At 39.2% G+C, this 27254-nt stretch overlaps 1 protein-coding gene across 2 annotated transcripts in view; it reads left to right on the top strand.

Annotated features, from left to right (window-relative positions):
* Window positions 1-27254, top strand: part of PLPPR5 (phospholipid phosphatase related 5) — a 135376-nt gene that overhangs the window by 97644 nt on the left and 10478 nt on the right. Inside the window, exon 5 of one of the 2 annotated variants that reach the window (XM_069570822.1) lies at window positions 5068-5187. In XM_069570822.1, coding sequence (XP_069426923.1) covers window positions 5068-5187 — 120 coding nt within the window. Of the gene's footprint in view, window positions 1-5067; window positions 5203-27254 lie in introns of both variants that reach the window. The other variant, XM_069570813.1, reaches the window with a different exon arrangement.

Below are 27254 nucleotides of genomic sequence, written 5' to 3'. Positions count from 1 at the left end.
TGGACAACAATCTATGATGATTCTCGAGTTTCTCATTTGGGCAACTAAGTAGAATACTTATTTCAAGCAGTGACTATAGCTCTGGCTTGCAGTATCTTGGAGTGTTTTCAATTATTCTGCAGTGTGTGCAGATCACTAAGATGATTCCAAGATAAAATTACCACTAACCTACTCCAAGCCACTGTGTGTTGGTTCAAGGCATTCATGTTCCCTGTCACCCACGTCCAAAGTCTAGCATATGCCTTTGACTCACTCTCCCCACACTCAGTGATTCATCTAGTTGAAGCTCGTTTCCACTACAGAATCTTTCTCCCGTATCTTACTTCTTTGCTGTTCTGACCATCACTTCTTGATTGTAGAGATCTAATTGCTTACCTCTTCTATATCTGTTGGTTCCTAGCTACCTCCTCACTTTAGACTCTCTTCCAAATGCCTTGCATGCTGCTTCATACACGTGATAATATAATTCATTACTAATAAAACAAACAGAAAACCAAGCTTCTTTCGTGCTGGATTAAACCAGACACTTCCATTGGGCTTCTGGGATCCTCCGGAGTCTGGCTGCACTCTTCCTGGTCAAGTTTATGTCCCCCCCCCTTTTTTTTTTACAGTGGAAATCCCACACTTGGAATCCAGTCAGTTTTCTTCCTGTCTCACACACTCTGTCCATCCTGCACATTGCCTCTGCTGGAATGCTCCTGTGTATATTTTAGAGAACAAAACAGGTGTGGGAGTCAGAAAAACCTACATTGAATCCTGTTGTTGCCACTTTTTTTCTTTTGCCAGTTTTCCTCAATGTGTGATATTGACCATCCCACATAACTCCTCATTATTCCTAAAGTGCAGCCTCCCCTGAACTGTATTTAAAGTGATTACCTCTCCCCCAGACTCCTTTCCTCATTTCCTATTCACTTTTCTCCACTGCACGATTCAACTTTTAGTATACCACATATAATATTTTGGGTTTTGTTTTTTGCTGTCAAACTCTCTAGAATGTAAACCACTTACAGAGATGGTGTTTGTTTTCATCACTATATTCCCAGTGGTATATAGGAAGTTCTCAGGAGATATTTGATGAATGAATGAATGAACTGTTTTATTTACTTCCCAAAGCTCTTTTGAGGGTTAAGTGAAATCACATATGTAGTCAAGTCAGTCAATTGCATGGTACAGAGAAGGCTATGGATACAATACTCTTCCCCTTGATTACTTTATTATTGTAGATTGATTCATATTATTTTATAAAAATGAATGCCTCAAAGTACTTGCAAGAAAGATGGATATTACAGTATCAGGCAGGATAATTCAACTTTACTGACCAAAGCAAGAGCTTGTCAGGTTATCATGCATATTCCTAATAGTAATAATAAAGAGTTATTTGAGTATTCTTTACTGTATTAACTCAATTAATTCTCATGCACAGTGAGACATAATTATTATTGTCTTAATTTTGCAGATAAAGCAGACAGATGTAGTTATATTAAATAACTTGCTTAGGCTCACAGAATTAGTAAATGGAAGAGCCCAGGATTAAGCTCCAGCCTGTTTGAGCCCAAAGCCCATGCACATAACCCCATACAACAGAGATGTTTTATTTGCCACAAGGAAGAGGCAAACTGATCACAAATGGATCAGATTAATTTATTATCACTACTGGAAAAAGAAAACAAAAATCTATATGTAATGGTGACTTATTACTAGTGTTATTTTTTGGAAGAGAGGGTAGAGTTGCACTCATGGAAACCACTAATGTAAAAACAGAATGTTTCTAAAGAAAGTCACTTTCAATTATATGGGAACATCAGAAAATTTGAGAAATTTTATCCTGGATTCATGATCATTTATTAATCTGTTCATTCACCTGGCACTGAGAATAGAATAGTGATCCAAAAAAGAAGCATGTCTGCTTCCATAGAGCTGATAACCTTGGAAGAGAATCACATCAACCAAAATGCTATGCTTGCAGATATATAATTTCATATAGAGATAGATATTTCAGTGAAAAAAATCACAGGTCCTTGCCAGCAAAAAAAAACAGCCTGGGATCAAGGAAGACTAATAAGGTGGTGATGCAGAGATGAGATATCACAGATGAATGAGATATGCCCAAAGACAGTGGACATGAGTATTCCAAACAAAAGGAAGCGAAAGGAAATAGGTGTTTGGAAAACAGAGAAAGAAGGCTGAAAGGTGGACCTGAGTTTGCATTTTGAGAGGAATGAGAAGCCAAGCCACAAAGTAGTTTTAAGGAGGTTGACATGATAAAATTTGCATTTTGGAAAGACCATTCTCACCTCTTTGTAGAGAGGGATTGGAGGGAGTCAAGATTGGATTTAGTCTTGAGAAAGCCTTGCAGGAATTCAGGCAAGTAATGATGATTGCTTAGGTGTTAGGGTGTTAGGGATAGAACACCCTAGGTGTTAGGGTGTTAGGGTGTTAGGGATAGAACAAGGCAGATATTAGAATTCAAAATCTTTAGGAAGAAGAATTGAACAAACTGAATGGTTGAGTACAGGAAGTGTTCAAGCTTTCAGCCACATGCAACTGCGTTTGGGGATGAGGGGGAATTTCCTTTCCCTGAGAGAATCCAGAAAAAGATAAAGGTTTGGAGTAGGATCAGAAGATGGGCACATCTTGGGTTTTCTTTTGAACTTTTGTTGAATTTTTCATACCTTTGCCAGCCAAAGAAATGCAGCTGACTTTGCTAATCTGTCACAACTTCTTCACTTTCAAATTGAGAAAACTGAGACCCAGAGGACTGTCCAAGAACAGAACATTCAGCCTCAGCATCAAAAACCACGTCTATTGTTATTTCCTATGAGCATTTTTCTAATAGGAAGTCAATTTCATATTTGTGAATGTTACCAGACAAGACTTACTAAATATTTGAACATGATTCTAAGGAAGATTTGATAATTTCCTTCCTCGTAATTTAAATAATAACAGTAATGAAGAGTAATCATTATGCTAATAGATGCTTTAATGAATATCTGCTATGTGTTAGGCATTTAAATATTTCACATGTGAATTCTTAGCTGCTTCAGTGGTGTTGTCCTGACCCTCAATTAAGGCAACAAGATAACTGGTAATAACTTTCAGAGTTTTCTGAACCGAAATTAGTATAAAAAGCAATTATACTAATTTCAGTAGCCACTGTTAAATCTGTTCTTCATATAATGACTTCCATTTGTCTGTGTATATAGTTATTTCAGCAAATTTTAATTCAGAATTTGTGGCAGTTTTTTTCACCTGCTGATTTTCCACAAATTTATATAATATTAATGGTGCTTACCAGGTGGCCATAGTGGTAAAGAACCCACTTGCTAATTTAGGAGGCATAAGACATGAGGGTTTGATCCCTGGATTGGAAAGATCCCCTGGAGGAGGGCATGGCAGCCCACTCAAGTATTCTTGCCTGGAGAATCCCATGGACAGACGAGCCTAGTAGGCTACAGTCCATAGGGTCACAGAGAGTTGGACATAACTGAAGTGACTTAGCATGCATAATATTAATGCAAAGAAAATGTGTGTGTATGTGTGTGTGTGTGTGTGTGTGTGTGTGTGTATTTCATGAAATGGGTATGAAACTGTTGTTTGTTATATTGTTGTTAGCTCAAATTCTTGATTATATTGCTTGATTGCTGCTTCCACACCAAAATGGCAGAGCTGAATACTTGCTGCAGAGATTATACACCCACAAAGCTAAAAATATGTCCTATCTGCTCATTACAGACAAAATTTGCTGACCTCTTCTCTAGGTCAGTTACTATCTATTAGTCCTTTGCAGGCTCATCATTTGATAGAATGTTTATCAGGTACCCATTTCCAAACCTTTGCCATGACTTTACTCTAAAGATCTGGATGATAGTGATGAAATTGAGTATTAAGTTATTAGGCTTTGATCTGTGCTTCTGATCTGTAATTATGCAAAGAATTGAAAGGATAATAAGTATATATCAGTTTGCAAGGAAATTTTTTCCAAGGTAAAGTCTAATAGTGTGTGTTATTTTGTAGATTTTAAAATTTAATTTAAAAGCTGGAGAACAATCAAGATGTAATTTTTGACCTCCGAAAATATTCAATAATGAGCCCTACACTTTCCAGTGTGATTTGTGGAAAATATACAATGTAAACCTGTGATTGTATATTAAGCATTTATTGATTAAATGAATGTTAAGTTATAAACTAGCTACAAGTAAATTCTGTATTTCAGTTTGACAATAGAATATAAAACCCAGAAAAAGAAGGCTCAAGAATATCTTACCTACTAGTTCAATATAAGCAATTAATTTTCCTGTATTATTTAAATCACTAATTCTTGAAATTTGATCCACCTACATCAGAAGCTTCAGAAATGCCTTTTAAAAGTGGCAACTCCTAAACCTTATCCTTCATTTATGAAATCAGAATTTTTAGGAGAGGGCTTAGGAATGTCTTTATTTTAAGTGCCAGAACTTTATTTTCATGCACAGTAGAATATGAGAACTTCTGGTTTAGTATGGGATATAATCAATTGAAACAAGGGTCAGTTTCCTTTGTGTAAAAGGTCTTCTATTTTAGTGGTAGCCATAGTAAGCTGTTGTTGAAATGCCAGATATATATGGGATGCAATAATAGACAATAAACTAGGGTTAATGGTGCTACTAAATTAGAAAGTGCCAATCGTAGTAGGTTTATTATGAATGTAATGATCTTGAAGCAATGGGATATAATTAACATTTAAATTAAGTTGTAGGTTAGCCACATTAAGGAAAGGTTAGCTTGTTATGAATTTTTATAAGGTTATGGTGTTATTTTTGGATCAGTTTGAGCATTGACTATAACCTAATTTAATGAAAATTTTGGAATAATAGCAATGTCATTATTAACTGAGCTACATATTAATTGATGAATGCTCTTGAACACACTTGCACTGGATTACAAGATAAATTTGAATGTAAAGTTATAGACATGTAGTGTTTAAGTCATGCCAATACGTTATTACTGTGATTAATCAGGCTGCTCACAAAGATCATGTTTATAGGGAGCATGGCTTTGTTTTAATTGTATTTTTTCCTGAAATTGTAGGTTGTATGTGTGGTAAATAATTTCAAAGGAAGACAACCAGAAAGTGAACATACACACACGGATAACCTGGCACAGATGCCAATGATAAGCATTCCTCGAGTAGAAAGTCCTTTGGAAAAGGTAACATCTGTACAGGTGATTCATAATTTAAATTCTAAAGTGTGATTGTTATCTAGAGCACATGAATAATTATTCTTGAGAGTTCTTTCACATTTTTTATTTACTAAAATAAGCTCAGAGTCTAATGTGGTATTTAGCAAGAACTTAATCACTGAAGAGAGCAACTTTTAAAAATGTGTATCACATAGAAAACATTTCTTTGAGCCTCTCAGGCTTAAAAGTTGAGTCTGTACATGGACTGTGCTGTAATCTGCCATAGCTTTAAGATAAGGAATGTTATACAGTGGTCCCACTCATGCGCAAGAGTTTTACTTGAGAATGTATACATTTTTCATAATACATGTTCCATTTCTTCCATGCTTCTTTTGTATGAAAATCTGTGTAGTGTGACAACTGGCATATACTCAGGACTCAATAAATATTGTTAAACCTCAGTGTGTAAAGTTCTGGCCTCAGGGAAACACCAGTGTGCTTTCCTGATCAGCGAGGCGCTGAGGAACAGGCTGGATTTAAGGGAGCCTGACAAGGTAGCACTTTGAGTAGCAGGTCAAGGCCTCATGGGACATAGCAATGAACAGAAAAGCCAGGTTATAACTTTTCTTGAGACTTCTGTGAGCTAGATAGGTTAATATTTCTTAAGCGATGATGCATTCATGCACGTATGTAACTGGTTAAATGACTTCTCGTTTAGTAACAGAGGGTTACTAATGGCTTCTCCTCAGCCCTGTCCACATCCAGATTTTGATCAATATCTTAGACGAAATTACTAATAGATGCTAATTGGGGGTTTAGATGGTATGAATCTATGGAGAGGTCGCATAGGATGCATGCTCAGTCATGTCTGACTCTTCGCGACCCCATGAACTGCAGTCCATGGGATTATCCTGGCAAGAATACTGGGATGAGTTGCCATTTCCTACTCCAGAGGATCTTCCTTACCCAGGGATCGAACCCACGTCTCTTGCGGCTCCTACATTGAGAGGTGTAGCCTTTACCACTGAGCCATGCACCTGGGAAGCCCCAGGTGAATCTGTGAAGGATAATTGATAAATTAGATGAAATATTAAAAATTCTTGGAAGATTTCAATAAATGTACAACTGACAGTTAACTAGAAATAAAGGAAGAATTTCATATTTGGACTTAAAAAAAAAGTTCCTGTAGGGTAGGGTATGTCTAGGTTAACTGCACAAATGCAAAAGGCTCAGAGGGTATAGGAGCCTACCATTCAGCATGGGTCAACAGCACGATATGACTACCAGAAGTTAATATGGTTTTAAGTCCCACTTAGGGAAAATGATGTCCTGAATGAGGGATTGATGGTTTGCTTTGCTCAGGTCAACTTGGTATACTGTGTACCACTCTTGGTGACATGGTTTTAAGATGAACGTTGATAAAACATAAGAGCTGACAGCAAATTTTTTTAAGTGAGCAAATAGATGTGTCTAAGATGGTGAGTAGAGTCAAAGTCATGAGTTATGAGACTGGAAGGGACAAAAATATTGTTTAAAAAATAATAAGTTTATAGGAAAAGGAAACTCAAGAAAGAAGCAATAGCTTCCCATAAAGATCTGAAGGACTGTTGTATGACAGAGGGATGCAATTTGTTTTATGGGATCTCAGAGATCACAATTAGGATGAAAGAGAAGGAAGTGTAGGAAGATAAATAATGTCTGGAAGTTAGTTAATAACTTCCCCACCTTAAAAGCAATGAAATTTCTTTTTACTATAGGGATTCAAGAATAGCTAAATAAGCACTTATCCATGATACTGTGGAAGGATTTTAAGCATTTAAATGAGGATAGAGACACTATATGATGATGATGGTGATGATGATGATAAAAATAACAATGACCATTTAGTGATCATGCACGCTGTGCCAAATGCTATCCTGATTGCTTCCACAAAACCACTTCTGTGCTCTACAAAGTATAACTTTGTTCTTTACAGCAATTTTTAAAGCTGAGTATCCTTGGTGGCTCAGTGGTAAAGAATCTGCCTTCAAGGCAGGAGATCCACGTTCAATCCCTGGGCTGGGAAAATACCCTGGAGAAGGGAATGGCTACCCACTCCAGTATTCTGGCCTGGAGAATTCCATGGAAAGAATAATTCTTTCTAGCAGGCTACAGTCCATGGGGTTGCAAAGAGGTAGCCCGGACATGACTGAGCAACTAACGCTTTCACTTTCATCATTATAGTGGCAAAGGCTGCTAATAGATGATCAGTGTTCCTTCTCCTCTTCTTCAGTAACTGAGTTTCTCACTCCAATTTTAACTACACTCATGGTTGTCTGAGGGAACTCCGGGAGTTGGTGATGGACAGGGAGGCCTGGCGTGCTGTGATTCATGGGGTTGCAGAGTCGGACACGACTTAGCAACTGAACTGAACTGATGGTTGTCCAGCTGTAGTCTTTATTCCCCAGCTTGCCCTGCAGTTAGGTGCGACATAGCAACCAAGTTTCGACCCCTGCAATGTAAACAGAAGGGGAGGTGCCACAACCTCTGGGTCATCTCTTTGAAAACTCTTGTGCTGGACAGTCTGTACTCCGTATCACCAAATGGAAAAGATAAGTGACTGGAATAATCTTTTATTTTTGAAGATGACCAATCCTCCTGGACAACCTGGGTTCTGGATGAGCTCATGAAGCAGTCCACATACACACCCTAGGTGGTTCTGAAAAAGAAATTAACTCCTTCTCTAAGTCATTGATTATTTTAATCTCTTTTCTACCATGGCTTAGCTGATGCCCTCTTACAATAAATGTTCTCATTATACAGTTAAGAGAAGCTCCCAAGTAGTTATGTGTGTGCTATTTAGTCATGTCCGATTCTTTGCAACCCAATGGACTATAGCCCACCAGGCTCCTCAGTCCATGGAATTTTTCAGGAAGAAAAACTGTAATGGGTTGTCACTTCCTTCTCCAGGAGATCTTTTTGCATGTGGATTCTACCATTGCATCACCTGGGAAACTCAAGTCGTTAAGCAGATTGCAAATGTCCATGTCATTGGTAAACAGCAAAGAAAAGTTATACAGTATAGTGATTCAAGATATATACCTATGTAATAAAACACATACATGCATGCATGCTACGTTGCTTCAGTTGTGTCCAACTCTTTGTGACCCCATGGACTGTAGCCTGCTGGGCTCCACTGTCAGTGAGATTCTCCAAGCAACAATACTGGAGTGGGTTGCTATGCCCTGCTCCAGGGGATCTTCCCTACCCAGGGATCAAATCCTCTTTTCTTATGTCTCCTGAATTGGCAGGTGGATTCCTTACCAGTAGCCCCACCTGGGAAGCCCCAATAAAATACATATCTAAGTGAAAAGTTTTAAAAAGATGAAAATACCAGACCACCTTACCTGCCTCCTGAGAAATCTGTATGCAGGTCAAGAAGTAACAGTTAGAACAGGACATGGAAAAACGGACTGGTTCCAAATTGGGAAAGGAATACATCAAGGCTGTATATTGTCACCTAGCTTTTTTAACTTGTATGCAGAGTACATCATGCGAAATGCTGGATTGGGTGAAGCACAAGTTGGATTCAAGATTGCCGGGAGAAATATTAATAACCTCAGATATACAGATGACACCACCATTATGAAAGAAAGTGAAGAGGAACTAAAGACCCTCATGATTCAAGTGAAAGAGCAGAGTGAAAATGCTGGCTTAAAACTCAATATTCAAAAAACTAAGATGATGGCATCCAGTCCCATCACTTCATGATAAGTAGGGAAACAATAGAAACAGTGACAGACTTTATTTTTTGTGCTGCAAAATCACTGCAGATGGTGACTGCAGCCATGAAATTAAAAGATGCTTACTCCTTGGAAGAAAGCTATGACAACCCTAGACAGCATATTAGAGAGCAGAGACATTACTTTACTGACAGAACTCTATATAATATAGTCAAAGCTATGGTTTTTCTGGCAGCCATGTATGGATTTGAAAGTTGGACTATAAAGAAAGCTGATCGCCAAAGAATTGATGCTTTTGAACTGTGTTGTTGGAGAAGACTCATGAGAGTCCCTTGGACTGCAAGGAGATCCAACCAGTCCATCCTAAAGGAAATCAGTCCTGAATATTCATTGGAAGGACTTCTGTTGAAGCTGAAACTCCAATACTTTGGCCACCTGATGCAAAGAACTGACTCATTGGAAAAGACCCTGATGCTGGGAAATGGGAAATATTGAAGTCAGGAGAAGGGGATAACAGAGGATAAGATGGTTGGATGGCACCACTAACTTGATGGACTTGAGTTTGAGCAAGCTCCGGGAGTTGGTGATGGACAGGGAAGCCTGATGTGCTGCAGTCCACAGGGTCGCAAAGAGCTGGACATGACTGAGCAACTAAACTAAACTAAACTGAAGTGAATAATACATATAAAATTAGATCTTGTTGAACTTTAAATACAAAAAGCAATAGCAGGTAGAGATCTTAAACATACTTAGAAGAAAATCATCAGGGTAAAAATTAGGTATTTTAAGCACCTCTCAATATATTAACTTGAACAGGAATCCCAGTCTTCTACTTTTTAACATTTATTTGCAAAATGTTTCTTTAGAGGTCTGCTAGCCTTGCCAAATATCTTATATACCATTACATCATTATGTGTATTAAATGATTAAAATATTTCTGTTCTTGATTTTATGCAAATTCATTTTTATTTACAGCGACTTTTAAGATACTAGATGATGAAAGCAAAAATATTCTATTAGAATCTATTGATTGCAAGAAATCAGTGTTTATTCTTTAACATTTTTGTTTATGATCCATTTGTGTGCTTTATCTTCCATGTGATAGTTAGGCAATAAAGATGATTGGAACCTAATTTGATTCTCTGTCTACACACCTAGAGCATTGGCACTTGCCCCGCTGAGCTCCGCCTTCCCTCTCCACTCTCTCCATCCCTGTTTCCAGGCAGAACCCTGTCTGCACTCACACAGGAAAATCATGAGTCTTGGGCTTCCCCTTGGAACTCTACTGCTGAAAGGATATGTATTTCTGCCCATCAGCCAGAAATGGAGGAAGGCCATCACTTCAGAGAAGCCCGGAGTAGCTTTCTCTTCCTTCTTTAATAAGGAATATTTGGAGTAAATGCACTGCTTTCCATCGTAGGTCACAATGGGAAACAAGTGAATGCAAAAACCCTCCCTAGTAGTTTGATCTTTATAATTGGCAGTTGGGAAGTGACATTAGCTCCTTAAGCTGGCCCTCTGAGGAGAGAAAGGGGGCCTGGTGTTAAAGCTGGGTTGGCAGTTATGGCCTATTGTTTTAGCGTGGTTATGCCAAGCTATCATTTTCTGGTTGTCGGTTTTGTGTAGAGCAGACAATGGGTTTCTTTTAGAAGTTAGGTACTTATATAACTTCTTATATTCAAAGTACACATTTGATAAACTGTAAGCTACAGAATAATTACAGCATGCAAGTGTTCTTGCTTATAAAATGCCAACAATTTATCCCTTAATTATAGGGAGTTTGTCATATAGTTAATTACCATAGTTTGAGGGAAAGTCATGATTTTTCTGAAGGCTAAGTAAATCTGAACATTCATTACATTTGGTTTTATGAAAAGAATTAATCATCTGTGGAAACCAGCCCATCATGTCTCAACGTTCACTAAACATTGAAGTTACCAGTAACTTTACTACAGCTACTTGTAATATCAAATCAGGAGAGGTCTAAATGTTTATCTGTAGTGAATTCTTAAATCCATTGGGCTACATTCCTACAGTAGGATCCAGAACGTTTTCGTGTGGTGTTCCTGTTCACAGTTTCTAGTGGTAGAATGGCTGGCAGTTTGGGGTGCTTTGGATCTTGGGCAGCTTACTTAATTGCTCTGTGACTCAGTTTCCTCCTGCATAGAATGATTCATAGAACGGCAGTCATAAGAGTTCAGTAAGATAATAAGCAAGCACTTAGCACAGCCTGGCACCTCTGAAGCCCTTAATCATTACCAATTATTATTACTGTTCAACAGCTGAAACGGATGAGGTAAATCAAGATGTGGAAAGTTTTCCGATATATTGTAGAATGTGTTTTTTTAAGTTGATGTGTGTAAAATGTGTCTATATATGATGAAGCCAGTTATGCAAAATACCACACAAGATATTTCTCTCTGCTGCTGCTGCTGCTAAGTCACTTCAGTCGTGTCCGACTCTGTGCAACCCCATAGATGGCAGCCCACCAGGCTCCTCCGTCCCTGGGATTCTCCAGGCAAGAACACTGGAGTGGGTTGCCATTTCCTTCTCCAATGCAGGAAAGTGAAAAGTGAAAGTGAAGTCACTCAGTCGTGTCCGACTCTTCGCAACCCCATGGACTGTGGCCCACCAGGCTCCTCCGTCCATGGGTTTCTCCAGGCAAGAACACTGGAGTCAAAAGTCCCTTGGAAAAATTGCCCCAGAATTATTTAAATCCCTGTGCCCCCTTCCTTATGACTCACACAAGCCTTTTGAGAGCATTTGGTGTATTTTTCTCTGCCAAATTGGGCACGGAGACCTTGGTTGTAGCGCACAAGTCTTTATGCCTCATGCCCAGGGTCCAGCTGCCATAGGCACACCTCTCTTTGGGGTCTTGTCTGTCCTGGGGCCCTTACACAAGCTGTGTGCAGGTGCCTGTCATTTTCAGGACCCACACGTCCCACCAACTGAAGGTCCCAGGGAGCCAACATTTTTCTTCAGTCACACCACTTCTCCCTTTCCAACTCATCCTTTTCTGGCTCCTGCCTTCAAGAGCCCATGCATCCCAAACAGAATCTTCAGGGGTGCTGGCTTTAGGAGTTAGCAAAAATACAAAGAAAGGCACTATTAATTACTCTCAGGAGTCCAAAAAACAAGTCTGCCTCTCAGGGTATATGTCCAGCAGTGGGATTTCTGGGTCAGATGGTAGTTCTATTTTTAGTTTTTTAAGAAACTTCCATAATTTAAAAGGACACATGTACCCTAACATTCATTGCAGCACTATTTACAGTAGCCAGGACATAGAAGCAGCTAAGTGTCCATCAGCAGATGAATTGATAAAGAAGATGTCATGCATATATACAATGGACTATTTCTCAGCCGTAAAAGGAAGGAAATTGGGTCATCTGTAGAGATGTGGGTGGACCTAGACTCTGTCACACAGAGTAAAGTAAGTCAGAAAGAGAAAAACAAATATTGTATATTAGTGCATATATGTGAAATCTGAAAAAAATGGTACGGGTGAACCTAGTTCCAGGGCAGGAATACAGATACACACATAGAGGATTGACATGTGGACATGGGGGATGAAGGGGAGGAATTGGGAGATTGTTGTTGTTTAGTTGTCAAGTCACATCCAACTGTTTGCAACCCCTTGGACTGTAGTGCGCCAGGTTTCCCTAGCCATCACTGTCTCCCAGAGGTTGCTCAAACTCGGGTTCATGGAGTCAGTGATGCTCTCCAACCATCTCATCCCCTTTTCCTGCCTTCAAGGAGATTAGGTTTGACATGAATACACTACCATGTGTGAAACAGCTAGTGGGAGTCTGCTATAAAGCACAGGGAGCTCAGCTTGTGCTCTGTGATGACCTAGATGAGTGGGATGGGTATGGGATGGGAGAGAGATTCAAGAGGGAAGGGATATATATATAGAGAGATATGGCTGGTTCACTCTGTTGTAGAGCAGAAACTAACACAACATTGTAAAGCAATTATACTTCAATATAAAAAGATTCTACCTCTCCTAGGAAATGAAGATGGAAACATTTACATATTCATTAGCTTTACTCTCCTATATTAGCAAGAGTAAAGTAGGAATTAATGTCTTAATAGCTGTGTCACTGAGAGCAAAAACTAGATAGAGTAAAATTTTAGGCATTTCTGCTGGATATAGTATGAATAGTTTCAGTTTGATGGATGTCACCAAAGGACAATTAAAATTTTTCTTTGCCAGTAAAGAAGTTGGATGTTGCAAAAGTGGCTAGAATCCTATGTAATCCCAGTAATATCCTCCAGATTTCAAAGAGTGAGGACAAGAGATAGGAGCAACCTCTGAGAGAATGAGAAGTCTTACCGCATGATTCAGCACCATGAACCAACACCATATGAAACAGGGTTAGCAAATAGGCAAGTACACCCCAAAAGAAAGCCTTCAGACAAGAAGCTTTCCTCTGATCAGGCTTCTCATTAATAACGGTCCATGCCAAATGAAGAAATCCCTTCCTGAACTGAATAGGTATTATAAAATGGGATGGAGAGTTATCTTCAGTCAAAAAAATAAATAAGCTACATCCAAGGACTATATCATTCTCCTGTAGAAGAGGTTAAGCTGAACAGAATAGCAGTCCTGACATTTCAGCAACCACAGCAATGAAACTGTGTAGAAATAAACTGACCTTCCTGAAAATGTCCATGGCCTCAGCTTCTTCTTCCACTCCACTCAGGCTGCCAAATCATCAACCTGATGTTGTAAAACTACATTCTCCAGCTCTTCAGCTCCAGATCTAAGTGAAGGATCCCCTGACTATTCATGAAAACACTTAAAAGTTCTTTGAATCTTCTCGCATTAAGTTTAAGAAGATAAACTGAGCTAAATCTATGCTGATTCAGGCATAAATAATCAGAACAGTTACTTAAATTCTTTAAGATGATTTTATGACACAGAAGAGACATTTTTAAGAGTCAGAATACATTTTTTAGGAAAAAAAGATGAGCTCAAGATATTAAATTTATTATAGATAATATATATTTTCTACTGTCAAGGAAATTAAAGAAAATATGTTTAATGAGAGATGAAAGATAGCTAGCACAAAGGTACAATTAGGAAACTAAGAAAACAATGTCATGGCAAGATTAAAACCAATACTGTGTATGTGAGCTCACCTACTGTGTATGTGACTCTTTGTGACCCAATGGACTGTAGCCCACCAGGCTCATCTGTCCACGGAATTTTCCAGGCAAAAATACTGGAGCAGGTTGCCGTTTCCTACTCCAGGGGATCTTCCAAACCCAGGGATCGAGCCTGCCTCTCCTGCCTCTACTCTGGCAGGTGGATTCTTTACCAGTGTGCCACCTGGAAAGTTCAAAATCACAAAGACAAAATCCACCATGGAGAAAGTAAAATCAGGTATGTTAAGGACAGGTTTCAGAATCTGTAGTAAAAGTACAGAGAATAAAATTGATCCAAGTAAAGATAATAGGTATGAAGGATATACCTCACAATATAACAAGTGAATCACTTGTTATATGGATGTTGAAGAAGAGGACAATATTCAGATACATACTACAAGGAAACTTTCCTTCCAGATAAATACTGAATCTTTAGACTCGAAGGATTAACAAGATACCAGGTAAAATTAAACTATATACTAGAATTTAGATATTTCTCAGTGAAAAATTCAAATTTCAATCCTGAAGAAAGAATTCTATAAATATTGTGGTGGCTGATATTATCGTTCCTAATTACTATCTTCCCCCTTCCATAGGCAGAGTATCCTTTCTGCTTCAGTTTCTTTGGACTTGATCAATGACAAGTGGATGAACTTGACAGATAGCCCATCAACCAGAAGCCTGAGGAGTCATCATAAGCTTTGCCCAATCTTTGCTCATGATCCTTTCTTTCGGAGAAGCCCATGTTCCAGATACGGGCTGTTTCTGACAGCCTGGGTCACAGAATGGGAAGTCATGGGCAGCAGACCAATGCCCAGCCTGCAGCTTGGAGCAGATCCATAGTACCTGAGCACCAATGTGTAGTATAAGAAAGAAACACACATTTGTTATTGGTAGCCAACTGAGCCTTTGAGGTTTTAATACAGTGTGCCTAGTGAGTGAGAGCAAACACAAAGCGAACACACCACTCAAGACTAACAGCGCGCTGGCTACAGACTTCTCCCTCAAAAGCGTTAGATGCCCGAATAGAATGATGTAATGTCTTCTGAGTTTCCATGAAAGAGTTTGTGACATAACAATTCTGTTCGCACCCGAAAGGTCATTTAAGCATTAAGGTAACCGTAAAGCACCAGACGTGTAAGAATTCCCAGGTTCTTACATATCTTACATAAAGAAGCCACTTGCAGCTCAGGGGGCACAGGTTCAACCCATGGGCCAGAAATATCCCCTGGAGAAGGGAGTGAGTGCCCACTTCAGTATTCCTGCCTGAAAAATTCTATGGACAGAGGAGCCTAGCAGACTACAGTCCATTGGGTCACAAAGAGTCAGACACGACCAAGCACGCACACACATGGTAAATACAGTGACAGAAACGGCAAAATGATTGAATTCCTTTAAAGAAAAGATCTACTGTAAAATTAATTAATGCAGCAATGACAAAATGAGACAGATCTTAGATAATATCAATAAAATTGTGAAAGTGTGATGAGTTGTGGACTTTATAAAGGAGGGACTCAATATTAGTTTCATTCTTGCAATAACTAGAAAATTTAGGTTCAAGCATTTTAAAAAATAAACATGTAAAATATAAATGACATACTTGCTAGTGAGTTGATGTCTATAATATATAAAACATACTAGTTGAAAAATAGGCAAGGTTCATCAATAGCCACACCATTCAAACCAAAAAGAATTACATGGAAAAGTGTTCTCAGTCAGATTTATGAAAAAACATGAAAAGTCTTTTATGCAACACTGTGGGGTTGTTACCCTATAAGCAAGAAGGAGCCAAGAAAGTGTGTCAGGAAGGAAATGGCATGTTCAGAATGGAAAATAAATTGAAGGAGAGCAACACTGAAGCAGAACAAAACCAAACAGAAGCAAGTCTGTGAGGGACTGTTGTAAAAATCAGGTAAATGATAAAGATGACGTAGACTCTGCCTCAGTACAGCCTTGTCATGCCGTTTGACTGACCAGGCATCAGTTCAGTTCAGTTCAGTTGCTCAGTCGTGTCCAACTCTTTGTTACCCCATGAACCTCAGCACGCCAGACCTCCCTGTCCATCACCAGCTCCTGGAGTTTACCCATCTCATGTTCACTGAGTCAGTGATACCATCCAACCACCTCATCCTCAGTCGTCCCCTTCTCCTCCCACCCTCAATCTTTCCCAGCATCAGGGTCTTTTCAAATGAGTCAGCTCTTCCCATTAGGTGGTCAAAGTACTGGAGCTTCCGCTTCAACATCAGTCCTTCCAGTGAACAGCCAGAGCTGATCTCCTTTAGGATGAACTGGTTGGATCTCCTTGCAGTCCACTCTCAAGAATCTTCTCCAACACCACAGTTCAAAAGCATCAATTCTTCGATGCTCAGCTTTCTTTATAGTCCAACTCTCACATTCATACATGACTCCAGGGAAAACCATAGCCTTGACTAGATGGACCTTTGTTGACAAAGTAATGTCTCTGCTTTTTAAATATGCTGTCTAGGTTGGTCAAAACTTTCCTTCCGAGGAGTAAGCGTCTTTTAATTTCATGGCTGCAGTCACTATCTGCAGGGATTCGGGAGCCCAGAAAAATAAAGTCAGCTGCTGTTTCCACTGTTTCCCCACCTATTTGCCACAAAGTGATGGGACTGGATCCCATGATCTTAGTTTTCTGAATGTTGACCTTTAAGCCAACTTTTTTACTCTCTTCTTTCACTTTCATCAAGAGGCTCTTTAGTTCTTCACTTTTTGTCATAGGGTGGTATCATCTGCATATTTGATGTTATTGATATTTCTCCCAGCAATCTTGGTTCCAGCCTGTGCTTTATTCAGCCCAGCATTTCTCATGATGTACTCTGCATAGAAGTTAAACAAGCAAGGTGACAATATACAGCCTTGACATACTCCTTTCTCGATTTGGCACCAGTCTGTTGTTCCATGTCCAGTTCTAACTGTTGCTTCCTGACCTGCATACAGGTTTCTCAAGAGGCAAGTCAGGTGGTCTGGTATTCCCATCACTTTCAGAATTTTCCACAGTGTATTGTGATCCACACAGTCAAAAGGCTTTGGCATAGTCAATAAAGCAGAAATAGATGTTTTACTGGAACTCTCTTGCTTTTTCCATGATCCAGCGGATGTTGGCATTTGATCTCTGGTTCCTCTGCCTTGTCTAAAACCAGCTTGAACACCTGGAAGTTCACGGTTCACATATTGCTGAAGCCTGGCTTGGAGAATTTTGAGCATTACTTTACTAGCATGTGAGATGAGTGCAACTGTGTGGTAGTGAGCATTCTTTGATATTCTTTGCCTTTCTTTGGGATTGGAATGAAAACTGACCTTTTCTAGTCCTGTGGCCACTGCTGAGTTTTTCAGATTTGATGGCAAATTCAGTGCAGCACTTTCACAGCATCATCTTTTAAGATTTGAAATAGCTCAACTGGAATTCCATCACCTCCAATAGCTTTGTTCGTAGTGATGCTTCTAAGGCCCACTTGACTTCACATTCCAGAATGTCTGGCTCTAGATTAGTGATCACACCATCCTGATTTTCTGAGTCATGAAGATCTTTTTTGTACAGTTCTTCTGTGTATTCTTGCCACCTCTTCTTAATATCATCTGCTTCTGTTAGGTCCATACCATTTTTGCCCTTTATCGAACCTATCTTTGCATGAATGTTCCCTTGGTATCTCTAATTTTCTTGAAGAGATCTCTAGTCTTTCCCATTCTATTGTTTTCCTCTATTTCTTTGCATTGATCTCTGAGGAAGGCTTTCTTATCTCTCCTTGCTATTCTTTGGAACTCTGCATTCAGATACTTATATCTTTCCTTTTCTCCTTTGCTTTTTGCTTCTCTTCTTTTCACAGTTATTTGTAAGGCCTCCTCAGACAGCCTTTTTGCTTTTTTGCATTTCTTTTTCTTGGGGATGGTCCTGATCCCTGTCTCCCATACAGTGTCATGAACCTCCGTCCATAGTTCATCAGGCACTCTGTCTATCAGATCTATTCCCTTAAATCTATGTCTCACTTCCACTGTATAATCATAAGGGATTTCATTTAGGTCATACCTGAATGGTATAGTGGTTTTACCCACTTTTTTCAATGTAAGACTGAATTTGGCAATAAGGAGTTCATGATCTGAACCACAGTCAGCTCCCTGTCTAGTTTTTGCTGACTGTATAGATCTTCTCCATCTTTGGCTGCAAAGAATATAATCAGTCTCATTTCGGTGTTGACTATCTTGTGATTTCCATGTGTAGAATCTTCTCTTGTGTTGTTGGAAGAGGGTGTTTGCTATGACCAGTGCATTCTCTTGGCATTAGCCTTTGTGCTAGTTTAGTGAAATGTATTTTGGTCAGGTGCTGATTCTGATCAGAGGAGTTGTCTTACTCCATTCAGTCTGCTATAACAGAATACTATAGACTGGTAGCTTATAAACAACAGAAGTTTGTTTCTCACAGTCCTGAAGGCTGGGATGTCTGAAATCAAGGCACTGGCAGATTCAGTCTCTAATGAGGGCTTTCTTCCTGGTTCACAGATGGCCTTATCCCTGTGCCTTCTCACAGCAGCAGTGTTGAGGGAGTTCTGTAAGGTCCCTTTAATAAGAACAGTTATCCCATTCATAAAAGATCTAATCACCCCCTAAAACCCATTTCCTAGACTCATCATGTTGGGAATTAAGTTTCAAAATAGGAATTTGCGGTTACAAAAGAATGCAGTCTATATGCAGGGGTTATCTAACCACACCAGTGATTTACAGTGAAAAAGGGCTATATGCTGGCCAGGGTGTCATTAGGAAAACTATTCCTCCATCCTACCCACCTTAGGAAACACACCAACCTTTCATCTGTGTCATTTTCCTGTCCTTTCTTCAAAGATTTCTCTTGAACAGAAAAATGATCAATGCAAAGAAATAGGGGAAAGCAATAGAATAGGAAAGACTAGAAATCTCTTCAAGAAAATTAGAGATAATAAGGGAAATTTTCATGTAAAGATGGGCACAATAAAAGACAGAAATGGTAGGGACCTAATAAAAGCAGAAAATATTAAGAAGAGGTGGCAAGAATACACAGAACTATACAGAAAAGATCTTCATGACCCAGATAATCATGATGGTGTGACCACTCACCTAAGGCTAGGATTCCTGGAATGTGAAGTCAAATGGGCCTTAGGAAGCATCACTACAAGCAAAGCTAGTGGAGGTGATGGAATTCCAGTTGAGCTATTTCAAATCCTGAAAGAGGATGCTGTGAAAATGCTGCACTCAATATGCCAGCAAATTTGGAAAACTCAGCAGTGGCCCCATGACTGGGAAAGGTCAGTTTTTATTCCAATCTAAAAGAAAGGCAATGCCAAAGAATGCTCAAACTACTGCACAATTGCACTCATCTCACATGCTAGCAAAGTATTGCTCAAAATTCTCCAAGCCAGGCTTCAACAGTACGTGAACTCTGAACTTCCAGATGTTCAAGTTGGATTTAGAAAAGGCAGAAGAACCAGAGATCAAATTGCCAACATCCGCGGGATCATTGAAAAAGCAAAAGAGTTCCATAAAAACATCTACTCTGCTTTATTGACTATGCCAAAGCCTTTGACTGTGTGGATCGCAATAAACTGTGGAAAATTCTGAAAGAGATGGGAATATCAGACCACCTGACCTGCCTCTTGAGGAACCTATATGCAGGTCAGGAAGCAACAGTTAGAAATGGACATGGAACAACAGACTGGTTCCAAATCAGGAAAGGAGTACATCAAGGCTGTATATTGTCACCCTGCTTATTTAACTTCTATGCAGAGTATATCATGAGAAATGCTGGGTTGGATGAAGCACAGCCTGGAATCAAGATTGCTGGGAGAAATACCAATAACCAGACATGCAGATGACACCACCCTTATGACAGAAATCGAAGAAGAACTAAAGAGCCTCTTTGTGAAAGTGAAAGTCAAAAGTTGGCTTTAAACTCAACATTCAGAAAACTCAGATCATGGCAGCTGGTCCCATCACTTCATGGCAGATAAATGGGGAAACAGTGGAATCAGTGACAGACTTTATTTGGGGGGGGGGGCTCCAAAATCACTGCAGATGGTGACTGCAGCCATGAAATTAAAAGACCCTTGCTTCTTGGAAGAAAAGTTATGACCAACCTAGACAGCATATTAAAAAACAGAGACATTACTTTGCCAACAAAGGTCCGTCTAGTCAAAGCTGTGGTTTTTCCAGTAGTCGTGTATGGATGTGAGACTTGGACTATAAAGAAAGCTGAGGATCAAAGAACTGATGCTTTTGAACTGTGGTGTTGGAAAAGATTCTTGAGAGTCCCTTGGACTGCAAGGAGATCCAATCAGTCCATCCTAAAGGAGATCATTCATGAATATTGTTTGGAAGGACTGATGTTGAAGCTGAAATTCCAGTACTTTGGCCACCTGATGCAAAGAACTGACTCATTGGCAAAGACCCAGATCTGGGAAAGATTGAAGATGGGAGGAGAAGGGGACGACAGTGGATGAGATGGTTGGATCATATCACCCACTCAATGGACGTGAGTTTGAGTAAACTCCAGGAGTTGGTGATGGACAGGGAGGCCTGGCATGCTGCAGTCCATGGGTCACAAACAGTCGGACAGGACTGAGGACTGAACTGAACAGAAAAGGAGTTCCTTGTCTTCTTTCCTTCCAGGGATCCTCCTGGGTCAAGCTGTATTCATTCCAGCAGCAGAGCACTAAGTGCTTTTATTTTTATCCTCTTTCTTGCCCTCTGCTTATTCTCCCTCTTAAGGCAGAAGGCTACCATTCAGATTTGCATAGCTAAGCACATGCAAATGATGTATGCTTATGCATCATCAGTTTTAACCGATGCCAAACAACAAAATCTAAAGAAGGGGACACTATATGGCAAGGGAAAAAATGTTTTAAATAAATATAAGGATGGATGGGATTTGATAGAAAATGAAATATTTCCTATAGATCCAAGAGCAATTGATATCTACATTTTTTTTTTAGTTTTGTTAAGGCATATATTAATAGGACAGGCTGCTATAGCCACTTATGGCTAATCTGAGATAACTCTGAGAATTTATTTAATGGATAGAGCCAGGTAGAGGAAATAAATGCTTTTTGAGAAAAAATTTTTCTCCATTATTTTCTTTTAAGGTTTATGTGATCTAATCATTTAAACCAAAAGTGATCCCCTTTTGCCTACAACAGGGAAGGAAAGTAATGCTAGCAAGAATTTACAAGATTGCAGGTTACAGTTTTGTACATAGATCAGGGACTTTTTACTAGCCTGTACTACCCAAGAAGCTCATAGTGTGAAAGCACTCCCTTATCAACAGAAGCATCACTGGAATGAAAGTTGTGAGCATTGATCACAACTCAAAAAATCTAGAAATAGCATAAGAAGTGTATAATACTACAGATGGAAATTTCTGTGTTATGTTTAATTCTCATGGCAACTGTGCTTCTCAGGTGGTTCAGTTGTAAAGAATCCACCTGCCAATGCAGGAGACACAGGTTCGATCTCTGGGTCAGGAAAATCCCCTGGAGAAGAAAATGGCAACTTACTCCAATAATCTTGCCTGGAGAACACCATGGACAGAGAAGTCTGGCGGGCTATAGTCCATGGAGTCACTGAGTCAGACACAGCTTAGCAACTAAACAACAATAATGGCAACTGTAATGGAAATTTATATGGATAAGAAAATTCTAAGGGAATTCATGGTGACCCAGAAAAGGCCATTTGTTGACATTTACATTGACTGCTTTGCAGATTATAAAATCATAGATATCAGAGTGTAGCCTGTGTTGAAATTTAGGCAGAGTTAGGGAAATGGCAACCCACTCCAGTGTTCTTGCCTGGAGAATCCCAGGGATGGGGGAGCCTGGTGGGCTGCCGTCTGTGGGGTTGCACAGAGTCGGACACGACTGAAGTGACTTAGCATAGCATAGCATAGGGTAGGTGAAGGATGGAAAGACAGGCTTTTGCAGCTGGCAGTCTTGAGCTAGAGATCTTCCCTGGTGACTCAGTGATAAAGAATCCGCCTGCAATACAGGAGCAGCAGGAAGGAGGGCTCCATCCCTGAGTCTGGAAGATCCCCTGTAGGAGGGCATGGCAACCCACTCCAGTATTCTTGCGTGGAAAGTCCCATGGACAGAGGAGCCTGGTGAGCTATAGTCCATAGGGTTATAGAGTTGGACATGACTGAAGTGACCCAGCACTCACACATGCAAGCATATTCAGTTTGAAGCTTGGTTTGACTACATTGTAGCTAGTCAAACTAGGTGGGATTAGATGAGTACTCCTTTCCTCATTTTCTGAAAAATTGATATAATAATCATTTCCTTATGGAGTGATTGATGGGATTAACAGATCACAAATGAACTTCTTGGCACATGGTAGGTGCTTAACATTAGTTCTTTCCTGTAACAATAATGCTTCCTTTAATAGGATTTTCATTTTGTTTCAGGAGCTAGATAGATAATAGATAGACAGAGATATATAGATACCTATCCTAATAGATATAGATACCTATCCTTATAGATATATTTCATGGATTTAAAAATTAATATAGATTGTCTATATCATGCATAGCACATGTGGCAGAAAATATTATACTATAAAATGTTGCATACATTAGTGTCATAGCAACAGCAAAACAATCCTGTGGTTTCCTGCCAAAATAAATATGATTATACATTACAGTGCTGTCTGTGATAAATTCCTTTGAGGTTTCAAAATGTTGTGCTTGAATAATGATGGCAGTCTATTTGAGATTCAGTTGCTTTTCTGGAATGCAAATCTTTGTTTTACAGAGCTGCTGAACTGTAATGTAAATGTTATATAGGAGCTTGTCAAAACAACTGTATTAGTGATCAGATATTGGAATAGTTAGTGGAACTAAATACCCTCATATTTTAGGGCTTTTTTCTCAATCTAAGGTTTGAGTACTTATGAAAAATATTTGAAGCAAATCAGTGTTTGCATGCTGTACTCTGTTCTCATTTGTTTAATTTTGCTTAAAAAGGACAATTTTAAATGTAGGCTTAAAAATGCCAACCAGGCATCAACATTTTAGTTTAGAAAAGTAAGTATATACTGATATTACTTTGCCATATGTCATTTTTTTCCTATTTGTGCTTCCTTGTATTCATTATTTATTTCTCCACACTATTTATACATGATCATACAATTCACAAAGAATAAAAGATAGATTTTTTTTCAATCTTATCTAACAGGCTTTTTATAAAAGCCTCTTTTCAGTAAATTACTTCTGAATATAAACAAGCTATCTCATCTCGTTTTACTAACAAATAGTTGATGACTACATTTTAAAATTATATGATTTATGTAGTCATTAGTTAAGGAGAAAATAAAACAATGATGGATTTAAAAAATCCCTCTCAGTGCACACATCGTTAGTTACACATGGAAAACTGCTCCTACCCATTCATTCTCCTCTTCTCTCAGATCAGCTCCCTTTTGCTAGACGGTCCTTGGGACTCTATGGAGGGCTTCAAAGTCAATCCAGAACACCATGGCTCTATGAACATTTTTGGAGAAGAAAATGTAAAATTCTACTTGACTGAAAGTAGGAAGATAAACAATGACTTCATTCCCTGTCTTACAAAACAACCACATTTTATTGTGGTTTATTGTTTCTGTTAAGGAAGCAACAAGTTATTCAGGTATATTGTTTAAAATTTGAAAATCTGGAAAAGCAAAACACAAATAGAAAGTATCCATATCCTACCACAGTAATCACTGGAAATATTTTCTTAAAATAGCCTCGAGGCCCCATGAGTGTGTGGGTGGGTTTGTGTGTGGTAGAGGACCTGCCTGGTTGCTCCTTTTTGATCCTGCTTTTGCTCTCGTAACAGTATGTTGTGAATATGGCCACAGGTCAATGAATATATACTCATATCAGGCATAACTGTAAAAGCTAAATCTTCAGTGAAACCTTAATATGTGTCAGGAATTATGCAAAGAACATAACATATCATTTTAGTTTTTACAAAAATCGTTTGAATGCATCTTATTCATATTTTTCAGAGAGACTTAAAAAAGTTAAGTAATTTGCCCAAGGTCATATAACCTATCTGTGTTCTGAGACGGGAATACAGAACTGTATTTTCCACTTTTGATTTATGTTCCATGTTTATCACTGCAAAGTGCAAAATCATAATCACTGTGCTATACAGTATTACAGAATTACATTGAAAAAGTTTTCATCCTTATAAATTAACCATTACCTCTATTAGGCATAGAGAATGGCTTCCACTTCCAAGTTCCCACAATTATAAACAATACTGGGGTAAACATCTCTAAAATAGACATACCTATAAGTTCAATTAATAAAACTTATTTAAGATATATATATAGAAGTGGAAATGCTAGGGGGAAAAGGTACTCTTAAGGTTTTTGGTTTGATATCCGGTGTTCTCTCCAACAGAGAATATTCTTAAGAATAAGAAAATAATAGCAAATGAAGCAACTGACAAACAACTAATCTCAAAAATATACAAGCAACTTCTGCAGCTCAATTCCAGAAAAATAAACGACCCAATCAAAAAATGGGCCAAAGAACTAAATAGACATTTCTCCAAAGAAGACATATGGATGGCTAACAAACACATGAAAAGATGCTCAACATCACTCATTATTAGAGAAATGCAAATCAAAACCACACTGAGGTACCACTTCACACCAGTCAGAATGTCTGCGATCCAAAAATCTGCAAGCAATAAACGCTGGAGAGGGTGTGGAGAAAAGGGAACCCTCTTACACTGTTGGTGGGAATGCAAACTAGTACAGCCACTTTGGAGAACAGTGTGGAGATTCCTTAAAAAATTGCAAATAGAACTACCTTATGACCCAGCAATCCCACTGCTGGGCATACACACCGAGGAAACCAGAATTGAAAGAGACACATGTACCCCAGTGTTCATCGCAGCACTGTTTATAATAGCCAGGACATGGAAACAACCTAGATGTCCATCAGCAGATGAATGGATAAGAAAGCTGTGGTACATATACACAATGGAGTATTACTCAGCTGTTAAAAAGAATACATTTGAATCAGTTCTGATGAGATGGATGAAACTGGAGCCGATTATACAGAGTGAAGTAAGCCAGTACAGTATACTAACACATATATATGGAATTTAGAAAGATGGCAATGACGACCCTGTATGCAAGACAGGAAAAAAGACACAGCTGTGTATAACGGACTTTTGGACTCAGAGGGAGAGGGAGAGGGTGGGATGATTTGGGAGAATGGCATTGTAACATGTATACTATCATGTAAGAATCGAATTGCCAGTCTATGTCCGATGCAGGATACAGTATGCTTGGGGCTGGTGCACGGTGATAACCCAGAGAGATGTTATGGGGAGGGAAGTGGGAGGGGGGTTCATGTTTGGGAATGCATGTACACCCGTGGTGGATTCATGTCAATGTATGGCAAAATCAATACAGTATTGTAAAGTAAAATAAAGTAAAAATAAAAATTAAAATAAAAAGAATAAGAGAATTGTTCTTAATAATTTTCATACATCTTAAAGGTCAAAAATAAATGAAGTACCTCATTTTCATTTGTATATTTTGAATATCTTTCCATACATTTATTTTGTGCTTTCTTTTGTGACTGAAACAATCAACTATTCAAATAATAACTCAATAACTGGGCTTCCCTGATGACTCAGACAGTAAGGAATCTGCCTGCAATGCCTCCAGGTTCAGTCCCTGGAGAAGGAAATGGCAACCCACTCCAGTATTCTTGCCTGGAGAATTCTATGGACTGAGAAGCCTGGTGGGCTATACAACTCATGGGGTTGCAAAGAGACACACTTGAGCAACTAATGCTTTCACTAACTGACAAATCAAATTCTAGGTACCACTTGGCCTTTAGACTAAATTCATGGAGTGCTTAATGGTCCTTATTTTTTAATTAGAGTTTACTAAAGGAATGTGAAGTCAAGTGGGCCCTGGAAAGCATCACTACGAACAAAGCTAGTGGAAGTGATGGAACTCCAGTTGAGCTATTTCAAATCCTGAGAGATGATGCTGTGAAAGTGCTACACTCAATATGCCAGCTAATTTGGAAAACTCAGCAGTGGCCATGGGACTGGAAAAGGTCAGTTTTCATTCCAATCCCAAAGAAAGGCAATGCCAAAGAATGCTCAAACTACCGCACAATTGCACTCATCTCACACGCTAGTAAAGGAATGCTCAAAATTCTCCAAGCCAGGCTTCAGCAATACATGAACCGTGAACTCCCTGATGTTCAAGAAAAGGCAGAGGAACCAGAGATCAAATTGCCAACATCCGCTGGATCGTCAAAAAAGCAAGAGAGTTCCAGAAAAACATCTATTTCTGCTTTATTGACTATGGCAAAGCCTTTGACTGTGTGGATCACAATAAACTGCGGAAAATTCTGAAAGAGATGGGAATACCAGACCACTTGACTTGCCTGCTGAGAAACCTATATGCAGGTCAGGAGGCAACAGTTAGAACTGGACATGGAACAACTGACTGGTTTCAAATAGGAAAAGGAGTACATCAAGGCTGTATATTGTCACCCTGCTTATTTAAATTCTATGCAGAGTACATCATGAGAAATGCTGGACTGGAAGAAGCACAAGCTGGAATCAAGATTGCCGGGAGAAATATCAATCACCTCAGATATGCAGATGACACCACCCTTATGGCAGAAAGTGAAGAGGAACTAAAAAGCCTCTTGATGAAAGTGAAAGAGGAGAGTGAAAAAGTTGGCCTAAAGCTCAACATTCAGAAAACTAAGATCATGGCATCTGGTCCCATCACTTCATGGGAAATAGATGGGGAAACAGTGGAAATAGTGCCAGACTTTATTTTGGGGGGCTCCAAAATCACTGCAGATGGTGATTGCAGCCATGAAATTAAAAGACGCTTACTCCTTGGAAGAAAAGTTATGACCAACCTAGGTAGCATATTCAAAAGCAGAGACATTACTTTGCCAACAAAGTTCCGTCTAGTCAAGGCTATGGTTTTTCCAGTGGTCATGTATGGATGTGAGAGTTGGACTGTGAAGAAAGCTGAGTGCCAAAAAATTGATGCTTTTGAACTGTGGTGTTGGAGAAGACTCTTGAGAGTCCTTTGGACTGCAAGGAGATCCAACCAGTCCATCCTAAAGATCAGCCCTGTGTGTTCTTTAGCAGGAATGATGCTAAAGCTGAAGCTCCAGTACTTTGGCCACCTCATGCGAAGAGTTGA

This window comes from Ovis canadensis, chromosome 1, assembly GCF_042477335.2.
Source record: "Ovis canadensis isolate MfBH-ARS-UI-01 breed Bighorn chromosome 1, ARS-UI_OviCan_v2, whole genome shotgun sequence".
Lineage (NCBI taxonomy): Eukaryota > Metazoa > Chordata > Mammalia > Artiodactyla > Bovidae > Ovis > Ovis canadensis.
This window is presented reverse-complemented; position numbering and strand designations above follow the sequence as displayed.